General features: G+C 45.6%; 1 protein-coding gene across 1 annotated transcript in view; it reads right to left on the reverse strand.

Annotated features, from left to right (window-relative positions):
* Positions 1-1,152: 1,152 nt before the first annotated feature.
* Positions 1,153-12,569, reverse strand: part of LOC144770949 (uncharacterized) — a 91,172-nt gene continuing 79,755 nt past the window's right edge. Inside the window, exon 3 of the mRNA XM_078655787.1 lies at positions 1,153-4,361. Coding sequence (XP_078511913.1) covers positions 2,054-3,661 — 1,608 coding nt within the window. The 5' untranslated portion in view covers positions 3,662-4,361 and the 3' untranslated portion in view covers positions 1,153-2,053. The remainder of the gene's footprint in view (positions 4,362-12,569) is intronic.

Consider the following 12,569-nt stretch of genomic DNA (forward strand, 5'->3'; position numbering starts at 1 on the left):
GTTTTTTCTGTACAATAATTCTCACATTTTGGGGCATTCTTCTTCCTCTGTAAACTCAGCTAGCGCCAAGATGCCTTTTAGGTATTCAAGCGCTTTTCAAGAAATAATAACAATTTCCTAAAATGTTATAACTAGGTATAGTCTGATTACTTATTGCTAAAATATATATTTTGAAAGCACATGTTTTATCTCAAACGCTACCTCGGATGTGGCGTTACAGCTAGAGCCGCCGACTTTGGGACTGGGGAACCGGGTTTGAGCCCCGGCCTTTGCTCAACATTCTGTAATTCTGGGCAAATCAATTAATCTTCCAGTGCCTAAAAAATAAATGAATGTGACCTAATGCAATATAACTGGTGCTCATGTAAACGCTCCAATACCTTCCTGTTGTGCACGCACTATATAAAACTGCAAATAAATAAATACATGGTGTCAGTCTAGCTTATATGGAGTGTAATACTAAATGAGGACTTACATATTCACAGTGCTTTCTGTCACAGGCTGGGCCCTCATAGGACAACAAATACATAAGTCATTATTCCACACAACACCAACTAGGATTTAGTTCTACACACAGACAGACATCTGCAGTAAGTGCATTAACCAACTGAGATTGTTCATTTCTCACAGATTTTTTTTTTTTAGTTTTGTATAGTGCAAACTTGACCTGAAGGTACTGGAGTGCTTCACTTGAGCCCCAGTTACATTACACACAGTCACATTCATTTGTTTTGCACAGGTAAATTAAGTTATTTGCAAAGAATTATAAAATGTTGAACTTGCATTTATTATTCATTTCACTGTGCGCGGGCTACTTTACAAGCAGCTACGTGCAGAAAAAAATAACAAAATACTTACATATTTTGTTCTTTTTAGCCAATCCTTTGACCCTGCTATCACATTCAATGATCTCTGCCCCCATGGCACCCCAGATTGCAGTGCCCATACTTTTGCACTTCAAGATTTGTAAATGAAGAGAGCCTGGAAACCCACCAAATAAAGAAGTCAGCACTTCCAGGTGATCTTTATTTACACTTCTTTCCTGAGGCATTCGTCCCTTTTAGAGAATTGAGCCACGGACCCCCAGGGTTCACGCCCCACATTTTGAAGACCTCTCCTCTAGACGAACACACTCAAGAATTCACACCTGGATAAGCGTTTATATACTTTTATTGAAAGCTAAAAACCTATGCTAGTACACACAACATGTATAGTGGTAACTGTAAAAACAACCAGGAAAGCAGCCAATATCTTTACAAGAAAACAGAAAAGAAGGAAATATTGCAACATGATTATTAAAATCCAGCATATATTTAAGAATGTGATAAGTCAGTTTCCCAACGCGACATCCGTATACCTTGGCAGAACAAAAAGAGTTCTGTTCTAGGCGGCAGAAAGAGTTACAGTCCACTTCCTTCAATAAGCTGCACTCAGATGAAATGCGCAGAAGCAGTTTCCTTTGAAAGGGAACTTGTTGATATCACGGTTCAGATGTGCCCCAGCAGCACCTCCTTGTGTCTGGTCCAACGCCCTCTCCGGGTACAATATGTGTTCAAAGCTTTCATAACTTTATGTGCAGAAATTGTTGTAAGATCATGTTAAAATACAACTAGCGCTTCTGTCTCCTCTCTGACTCTTTCGTACTTCTGTTAGACTTTATGCGCAATTTGTTAAAAATAAATAACAGGGAAGCCAATGTACCAATGTTCAAAAATCATCTAGAATCTCTTACTTGTGTAATCAATATTATCACAATATCTCAGAGCAAGCATTTCACAGGTGTATGATTAAAGCATTTTAATTTAAAGCCATAGATTGTGAATAACTGAAGCTAAAACTAAATATGTAGAACAACCAATATATATAAAATATATAAAAATGATCACAGAACGGCTTGAAATCTATCATCTTTGGGGACGACATCCTTGTACAGCGCCCAAGTTTAGTTTTTTTAGACTTGATTCTTGAAGATGCTGTTCTGCATTATGAGGAATAGAAAACAAATTCAACCTTCAGTTTTCCATCCTATGCTTTGTAGCTTTTAGATGCTTTGTCATTGCTTCATTCCCATATGTTGTTTCTCATGAGAAGTCAGACATCTTTTCTGGCTAAACCCTTTCCCACATTCCATACACTTGTAACGTTTATCTACAGAGTGTATTCCCTCATGTTTTGTAAGATCTGTCAGATGGTTAAATCTTTTTTCACATACAGCACAGCTGTAAGGTTTTTCGCCAGTGTGCGTCCTCTGATGCACAGTAAGTATGAATTTATGGCTAAAGCTTTTGTCACATTCGGTGCAGTGATAAGGTTTCTCCCCTGTATGTGTTCTTTCGTGACTAGTGAGATGGTGCTTACGTCTGAAAGATTTCCCACATTCGATGCATTGATAAGGCTTTTCTCCATTATGACAACGTTTGTGGACATTAAGATTTGATACAGTACCAAAGCTTCTCCCACATTCACCGCACTGATAAGGTTTCTCACCAGTATGCGTTCGTACATGTCGGATTAGAGAAACTTTATCACGGAATCTTTTCCCACATTCAATGCACTGACATGGCTTCTCGCCTGTATGTGTTTTTTCATGGTGTGTAAGGTCGACTTTGGTAAAGAAGCTTTTCTCACATTTTGTACAGAGATGTAGTTTTTCTCTTCCACTGTGTACCCTTCTTTTGTGCATAATTAGACTGCCAGATTGACTGTAACTTTTACCACAGTCACTGCACCAATAAGGTTTTTCACCTGTATGGATTCTCTCATGAATTTTCAGTTTAACAGTAGAACTAAAACGTTTGCTGCATTCTGAGCACTGATAAGGTTTCTCCCCAGTATGTGTTCTCTCATGGATAGTAAGCATTCCTTTAGTAATAAAGCTTTTCTTACATTCAGAGCACTGATACGGTTTCTCACCCGTATGCACTCTTAAATGGAGGGCGAGACATTCCTTACGCCTAAATCCTTTCCCACATTCACTGCAAATGTGTATCTTCTCATCCACGTGTGTTCTTTTATGGACTGTGTTGTTTGTCCTGTATTTTTTTAACTGCAATATTTTTTCACCTGTGTGTTTTCTTAAATGTTTCTTCATGTCACTTCTATGACAAAATCTTTTATCACAATCAGGGCACTGAAAGGGTTTCTCGCCTGTGTGGATTCTTTCATGGCTTGAGAGAGAACCCTTTGTCTGGAACCTTTTCCCACATTCACCGCACTGATATGGCTTCTCTCCTGTGTGTATTCTTATGTGAATTTTAAGACCTCCCACCTGGCTGAACCTTTTCCCGCACTCAATGCACTGATGAGGTTTTTCCCCTGTATGTGTTTTCTCATGTTCCGTCAGACTGCCTTTTGCACTGAAACTATTGTTGCATTCAGAGCACTGGTATGGTTTCTCACCAGTGTGTGTTCTCTCATGGACTGAAAGCTGTCCTTTCTGGCAGAAGCATTTCCCACATTCAGAGCACTGGTATGGCTTGTAACCTGTATGTGTTCTCTCGTGGTAGGAAAGGTGGGCCTTTGTACTGAACTTTTTCCCACATTCAGAGCACTGGAAGGGCTTGTCACCTGTATGAATTATCTCATGGACGATAAGTTGGGGCTTTAACCTGAACCTTTTGTCACATTCAGAGCACTGATATAATTTCTTATTCCGAGGCATTTTCTTGTGTAAGGAATGTCTGTAAACTCTGGATAGTAAGCTCTGTCCAGAGAGGATAGTACGCTCCGACACCCTAGGAAACTTATCGATCTCTATGGTTTGTGGCTAAAAGGCTCCGAATGCTGAGGCTCTGTTAGATGTGGATAATAAGGACTGTTGCCCTTGGACAGTAAGTTTATCGACCGTACACAGTAATCTCAGATGATTGTGGATAGTGAGTTCTGCCAACGGTGGATAGTAAGCTCTGACTTCCATAGTAAGCTCAATTAACTGTCGCTAGCGAGGTCTCTACATTATGTGTATTGACAATTTATAATTCAAGTGCTTCTCTACCATTTAGAACTCCCTTCTGGTTGTGATATTTTGCACATTAGCCCCCAAATAGTGTTTATTTCAGTAGCAATTCAATCAGGTAATGGGAGAAAAATATATAGCTCCAAAGAGTCCTTCATTCAGTAGATTTGTCTTGTCTCGTGGGTGGTTCTCATGATGTGACCACGCATTTGACGGATGATTCAGACCATCTTCACATTCTGTAACTTAAAATCTCTCAGTTCTTGATTATTTTCAGACTGCGTGTGCCTTCTAATGTCGTTTCTGGTGCAATTTCACCTGCTTTTCATTACATTTTTAGCAGTGTCATTCTTCACGTGATATAACAAAGGCGTCACTGTATCAGTTTCTGCTCAAGCTTTAATACCTGTTGGTTTAAAATAGTTTCTCCATTAGTTTCTGCATTTACAATAAAACACAAACAGCATTAATGATCCTATCTTGTGAACTATTAAGACACTGTGTACAAGTCCCTTCCCTCATAGGAACACAGGGGCAGAAGGGGTTTGAAAGTCTGTGAAGGTAAAGAACGTGAATCAATTAACAGTTATTGCCGGCACAGCTGCTCCGGCTGGTCCGCTCACGATGTCTGGCAGCTAAAAATCAGATTGCAGAATGACTGATCTCATGATAATAGCATGTTTGGACAACAAGATCCAGACCAGTAACATATCTGAGCCTTTGCTAAAGAAACATTTATTGTAGTTTATGGTATGATTTGGGATTGTAGAACACCACCACAGTAATAAGATGCAGTCACATCATAAAGAAATAACTTCTATGCTATAAAAAAAAGTACATAAGCACAGAACAATGGGACCCTTATAGTCAGAAGGGACCAAGGGTAGTAGTAAGTTATTAGAGAGCGCGGTCCCTTTCAAGAAGAATACATCCATATAGCCACAAAACTACACTCAGGATTGGGTCTATTCCTGTCCAAATGAATGGTATTAGGATGTATTAAACAAAAATAAAACATGGAACCAATACATTAACAAAGTGAACAGGACGTGATCTAATTTCATGGGCTCAGGGTCCCAATATTTATACCCATAAACCCTTTGTTCTCTGAGGGGAGATGTGGAAAATGACAATGTATATGTACATAAGCGGCGTTCATTTGTGTTCACCCTCGCCACTGTTGAAGGTAAAGCGAAAGTCACGAAACAGTGGCCCCGCCATCTTGTTCCCTTTTAGGCCCCATCACGAACATAGATAGTAGCCATTTTTGTATCATGACCTCTCTGCCCACTGCCAATAGCCTGCGTCTCTCTCTCTCTCTCCCACTCCCCAGCCTCGCGAGTATTCCCCCGCGCCCTGACAGCCCCCGGTTTCTCCTGCGTGGGCCATGAACGCACCTCTAAACACGACCCTGCCTCCGTGCTGAACCCCTGCCCCCTCGCTCTTTCATCCCACCCATAGAACAGACCCTTTCGGTAACCTCTTCCTCCCTGCCCGATTGCCCGGCCTGATCCCAGGCCATCACCTAGCCCAACAGATGCAGTTTATTGCTTCCTACAGTAGGACCTCGCCTCACATCAGAGGAGCGGTGATTAATGAAGGCCTTCACACCCCTAAATCTGACCGACACCCCTGCATTCCTCCCAGGAACACCCTCCCTCTCTTATGATGACCCCCCCCCCGGCTACACCTGGCCTCTCGACCCAGTCCCAAGTCATAAAACTAGGTCTCGTGGATATACCCCCCCCCCGGCCCCGCATAGCAAAACGTGATCTTTTCGCCTGCCCAACCTTAGATCAGACTACCCCCTCCTGCCCTCGTGTCCTGTTGGAATGTCCGGCTGCAGATTGCAATCACATGTTACATTTGGGGGGGGGAAACAACATCAGAGCGGCCGGTATGGGAATAGGCCTGGAGCTGGGATCCCAAACATGCCCTTTTTGTACTTCAAAGTGTCTTTATTGCAATAAGGAATGTTTGTGCATCATAAACCTGTGTATAAAAGACGGAGCCGTAGAGAAACTTGCTAGAGCACCTAGAGAAGATACCCTGTTGTCTGATTTGACGTGTTCTGTTCCGTCGGAAATAAACTCCTGTTTCCTGCCTTCCAGTCTCCAGCGCCTGCCTCTTTATTTGGTAATCATGAGTTGGGTGAGAAGCGGCTAACGCCGGGCAAATATGGACAAAGGGGTAATCGACCTGACCTGCCTGAACCCTTTTGTTTAGCAATTGGCGCCCCAAACGTGGGGCCCATCAGCGACACGTGGATCCAGTGGGAGAGGTCCCAACGACAGAGTGAACGACTGCAACGATCGGGAAGAGCTCCTGCCCGATAGACCCTTGTCTGGCAGCCGATCATCCGAACTTCACTGGTTCCGAGCAGACCTCTCTCAAGTGATCTACGGTCCTGACTGGGAACCATCAGGAGTGCCACAGCAATTACGGAGAATAGAGGACGATCGGGCGCTGGAAACGGAAGACGAGAAACTGTCCATTCGGTCCGGGTAAGGTCGTGTAACACGGCAAATTGCGAATTGATTGTTTGATTGTCATTGGAAAATACTAGTATTACGCATTTGATTGTTGTGTTCTGAGAGATTCCCTGTCTGCAAACGGGGAAGGATAGGAGTATTCTCCCTTTGCAGATAGTGAAGGGTGGGTAGCGCAGGCTTTTGCCCCCGTTGTAACCCGTCGCGCCTACTTCCCTCTCCATTCGATTGATTGTTACCCAAGCATTTATTGTTTTGGAATTGGTTCTCTTTGGATCATTCTCTATTTGCAAACAAGCACAGAGTCGCCATACTCTGTTTAGTCTTTGCAGATAGTGAAGGGTAGGTAACGCAGGCTTTTGCCCCCGTTGTAATCCGTCGTGCCTATTTTTATCCCCAACTGATTGATTATTTGACCGGACATTAATCGTTCGGAATTGGTTCTCTGAAAGGATCTTCTCTGCCTACAAACAGGGAGGAACAGGAAGACCTCTCTCTTTGCAGATAGTGAAGGGTAGGTAGCGCAGGCTTTTGCCCCCGTTGTAACCCGTCGCGCCTATTTTTATTCCTCATTTGATTGATTGATTGTTTGCCCGAACACTGATTGTTTGGAATTGGTTCTCTCTTTGGGTATTCCCTATTTGCGAATACTGTAGAATAGAAATATTTTATCTAGTCTCCGCAAAGTAGTGAAGGATAGGTAGTGCAGACTTTTGTCCCCGTTGTAACCCGTCATGCCTATCTTCTCCCCATTGTTCAGTAGTTGGTTCAGCCCGGACCATTTATTAGAGGTAGACCATCTGGCTCCACCGGAGGACACCCCTAATAAAAAGGACATATATAAAGAAAAATGCGGATTAGCCGCTGTATCATGATAGCAAATTAAAGAACATAAAAATCGTTAGGAAAAGCAAAAGGAATCGAGCAACATCAGTAGGCCACTGATGAGATCTCTTTTCGACCTCGCTGAAATGGAAACATTAGGAACAACCCCTCAGGAAATATGAAACTAGTGAGAAGAGCCTAACTCAACGCTATGACTGCAAGACAACTCGGCTCCACCGCCCACCCCGCCCAAATAACGACAAACCCTAGGCAAATATTAGAAATATACAACACTCCAGCAAGGGAACATGTTAAAACGTTTTATTTTACAACTATATATTAAACAACTATTTACACGGCAAACGGCTGCAACACCAAACCCACAATGCAATTCGCCGCCTGCTTGACGCCGTTCCTGTCCCTCCTTCCTCAAAGTAGCAATGTTGGGCTACTTTGGGCTAGTAGGTTTTTGGGCGTTAGAAAGTCTACAAAGCCATCAGCTGGCGAGGTAGCGTCGGTGGCGGCCTGGGGTGGAGGACCATTGCGCAAATAGCCCAGAGGCGACACCACGCGCCGAGGCCTGCCCCCAGGATGAATCAGCGTTCCGCTCGACGAACCCCGCGGTTGGCTGACCGGGGAACCCGCTCCTGTGGCCGTGGTAAAGAGCGGCTGGCCGCCATCGGCCGGAGAAGTCGTGGGGTGAATGGCCCGGAATGTACTGGTCCTCCCATTCCCTTCTTCTCCCGGCGCCTTGCAGGCCACGGGGGGGGGGGATGTCTTGCATATGCCTCCGACCCCCCCCCTCTTTCATCGCCTGGTCCAGCCATAACGAATGTCAGCGAGACGGCGTGGGGTGCGCTGGGAGGGAGAGGCGGCGCAGACGAGCCTCTCCCATCTCCCCAGGTGGAGGCTCCTCAGCTGCACCCCCAACGCTCCACGCACCCGGCAAAGGGTTCGTCCACTCTTGCGGTGCAGCGACGCTCCACTCACCCAGCAGGGTCTCGTCCACTGCGGCGGTGCAACGACGCCTCGCCCGGCAGGCTGGAATCCGTCTGCTCTTTCGACCCAGTGACTGCCGGTAGCTGCAGAACTCCTAAAAATGGCGGTCGACTCTGCAGGAATGAGCCTGGCGTGCAAGGATGGCCTGGTCGCTGGCCAGCTAGAAAACGAGTCCCCCGTCCAGAAGCGTTCTCCTCAGCTTTGAAGATTCTACGAGAACTGCAGGGGCCCCACGCCCCCGATGGGGAACGACTGCCATGATTGCCCGCAGAACGACCAAGACGTAGCCACAAGACGTTGGCGCCCTCATGCTGGCGCCAGCCTCAGTTTTGAATGACCAAAAATACTGCAGACTACCGATTTGATCAGTTCCGGTGGAACATCAGTATGACCCGGTAGGAAAGATTGTTGCCTCCTCCCTTTTCTTTGATTGATGGTTCATGTCACCGGTCCCTTCTGTTGCCCCTTAACGAAACTTCTGGACTGCCGAAAGAGGTTCTGGTCCGACCACGAGTTGGTGGAGACATTTTGACTATACTTGGACCCACCTGACCCCACCCAAAATGGCGCCGGTACAAACGAAACCCGCAACTCCCTGTTGTGTTCCGGATGCTCAGATTTGATATCATGAGATATGTATGCAGTTTTTTTTTTTTGAAGCACATGGCGAGAGGGGATGAGTATGTAAATGTAAATGTAAATGTGTTGGACTTGTAAAGCGCACAGCTGCCCGTAAGCGTCCCGGCGCTTGCTTAGGGAACCCGTCCTGGTATTCCCCTGTGAGAAACCCTGGCAGGGTGTCCACAAGGTGAAAGCCAGGCATCCCGCCGCGAGGGGCCGTAGTGGAGATTAAGCAAGCTATTGCCCAGAGTCGCAGAGTGTGACCCCGTGAGTTGAGTAGGCACTAGAGCGAGAATTGTCGAGTGGAATTTTTTGAGCCCGAGACCCGCCGAGGCGGGGAATCGAACCCTGGTCCACGGTCAATCTCAGCTTCCGGGTCTGCCGCCTCTAACCACTGAGCCACGCTTCTCAGTATTGATTGAACATTCGGACAATGATTTGATATTAAGTTCTGACGCGTCATTGATTACAGTATTATTGAAAGTTCGAATTTTCAACACTTATGGTACTTGCCCACAATGAATTTCAATATAATTTTATTGCACTTATCGTACCTTGATGAAATAAAACGACCACCGACTCAGTTACGTTCTCCTCAAATAAATATGCCCTCAGGTACAGTTCCAGTCTGCTCCGTGGCCGGCCCACGTGGTTGTAGGCCTGCATTTGTACGTCAGCATTTTTTTTAAATAAAAGTTTTGTGAAAAGCAAAAATAGTCGTAGCTCTTGGATTGGTAAGTTCGAATACATGACCATTGTTTCCGATATACGTAAAATACCGGCAAAATAAGGCAAGTCGATCACTTAAAGGTTAAAAAAAGCAAAGTACCCAGAAATATTGCAAATATGAATGGTCCAAGTTCGTTGCGTGTGTTGTTTTTTTATTTTATTTTACTTTTGTGCGACATAAAGCAATCAACAAAGGTCCCGATGTTTTGTTTTTCTTTATATGCCACATATCCCAGGGAAATTGTTTCAGATGCCCATAAGTCAGACCCGGTACCACTGTAGACCACCCCTCCTCCTCGAAGGAAGAACACGAGTTCACCCCACTTTACACTGACTGCCCTTTTGTTTCGACCCCCCCCCCCCCACACAAGATCCGCAATACCACACGTGGGCGATCTATGCAATATACAGTCCATCAATGATTTTGCCTCCCGCACCACCAGTCCCTCTGGGCTTAAAGCGCCGAGATGGAAGGGACTGCACCCCGCGGAGATAGGTCGAATATGTGGTAAGTAAAATCCTTTTGGGTTTATGCGCGCGGATGTGTTTTAAATGCTGCCCCCACCCCTTCTTCTTCCCCTTCTTTCTGCAGGTCGCATTGGAACATCGACTAAAATGTGGAGAAGACCTAAGCAACGCGAATTTGGGTGATATGAATGCACGCGTGTATGACCGGATGAGTGTAACTCGACTGGATATACGTTGCACGCGTTGACCTGATAAGAGAGATGTTTTTGTACGACTTGAGTGATGAGTGAACGGCCGATGGAATGGGGAAAAAGGGGTGGCCTGAAGCAGAAACTTGGCGGGTTATTGCAGTATGACAAAAATATGACTCCAACCGGCCCCCGAATAATGCAACCAAGAATGACGTGCACCTACGGGTAGATTCTTACGACATGAAACTCGAAGCTGCCCATTGTTCCCCCAACTGACACCCTCCGTTGCCTCAGCCTGGATACCCATTCGCTAAAAAACGATTCAAAGATCCCACCGTAAGTACTAGCCCGACCAGGTTAGTTCCCGAACAATTGACGAAAGTGTAAGTATTTGCAACAGAGACCAACAGCAAAAGACAGCCAGGCGAATTAAATAGGAAACTAAGGATGCGCAGCATGCAGGAGGAAATATCTTTGGCCAAGTACTGTTCTATGTTTTGTCTTGAGTTCTGTATGTAAATACATGTACCCCCCCGCCTGAATTCATGTGTACGTAGTATATGGATTTATGTTGTCCCACAGTCTGTGTTTCTATATAACATGACCCCTACTGTTTTGTGTTGTGTGCGCACTAAAATGGCCTATTATTGTACACGTTTCTCTCTCTCTCTTTCTTTCTCTCCATGTCGTACGTGTACCGAATAGTTCATTTAAAATGCGGACGACTCTCTCTCCGAGGGTCCCCCTGTTCCCTCTTCCTTTGTGTGGTAACGTTGTGCCCCGCCGGCACGAGCCTAATTGGTTTTTCGAACATAAAGGTGTTCGACAAATTGCCAGAAACTAAAACAATTGTAATTTGCCATATTACTACCTCTCCTTTCTGTAAAAATGATAGAACTTGAATTGGCTATGAAGGAAAGGACAGGTAAGACGACTGATGTCCCCTAATCTGGCCCTTTTTATAGGAGGATTATACGTCAGTGGCCTTCTGTTCTCAGCTCGTTAGAAACACAATCTCCTATGCCCAGATTGCCCCACCCCTCCGCACCCAAGTACGAATGTCCAAAACGTCCCCGTTCCCCCCCGCTTGACCCCAGCTCCGTAAACTCGAAGTATAACTGACGACCCTGATTAACTGTTGCTCCCCGAGAAAAGAGTGTTTAGCCTCTACCTCTCTCATGATGATAGAAGACTGCCAGGGCTTGGGGTAGAAAAAACGAGTCTCTACCGAAGGGTCCGATTTCGAGTCTGATGAAGTACACAGTCAATAAGAGTCGGATCTCTCCCTGTACGTCATGAATGAACGCCAAATAGGCTTAGCACATACTCAGTAGACATGCCTGTATACATGCTCCTCAGTGATAACTTCTGACCGTGACCGATGAACGAACCCCCAACTACTTAGATTTGGGACGGAATTGAAATGTATAAATATCTTCGCTTGTCAGTTCTCTAAAACCTGTTTTGTACCCATTCAAGGACACACAGTCACCGGAAGAGAGGGGCCAGACGTGACGCACAGCCTGGCCACAGATCATGAGGCACGTGTGACCTCGACCTAAGATGGAGCCGCAGAGCAACGGGACGCGGGACGATGCACCACTCTCAAACGCAGAAAATGAAGGAATGGAGGGCTGCCTTGAAGCCCTCTACTTGTTGACCAACGCGTGCCAGAAGTCCCCGCCCCTTTGAGCCCGATTGATGGACCTGCCTGCGCATCACCCTTTGCTCCCTTGGTTTGTCTCAAAGATCTGGTCCCAATCCGCCCTCTCTTCCCTCGATTATCCGACAAAACCCCCTCTTTCCCTTTCACATGGATTTTTGACTCAGAGACAAGGAACAGCATTTAGGTAGAATAGCGTTTGCCACGGAAGGAGAAAAGAAATGCGGGTGCCCAGCATGAGGCGCCCTTAAAAAGATTAGTTAGGAAACAGGACTGTGGTCTAACAGCAGAAGACAGATCGCACCCTGCGACGTGTAAAGAAGGATCCGAGCTGGACCTATAGCTCCACCACCGGTGCTCAACAGCGCCAACGGAAGAAAACGAACTACCAGAGCCTACCAGTGATGGCTCGCTACTAAAAAGGACACTGTGGCGAAGACCCCCCCCTTTTTTTTCGGAACTTTCTACACCCCTTGGCTAATTGCTTGTATTGGACTAAATTCCTCCCTCAACCACTTTTTGCCTGTAAAATGTTTCATCGGTCACTTTTTAAATACGACAAATGTAAATTTATATGTATTCCACCTCGTATGTCGCACCAATTGCACACGGTTATATGCAAGTCCACC

Source organism: Lissotriton helveticus, chromosome 7 (assembly GCF_964261635.1).
Source record: "Lissotriton helveticus chromosome 7, aLisHel1.1, whole genome shotgun sequence".
In the NCBI taxonomy this organism is placed as follows: domain Eukaryota; kingdom Metazoa; phylum Chordata; class Amphibia; order Caudata; family Salamandridae; genus Lissotriton; species Lissotriton helveticus.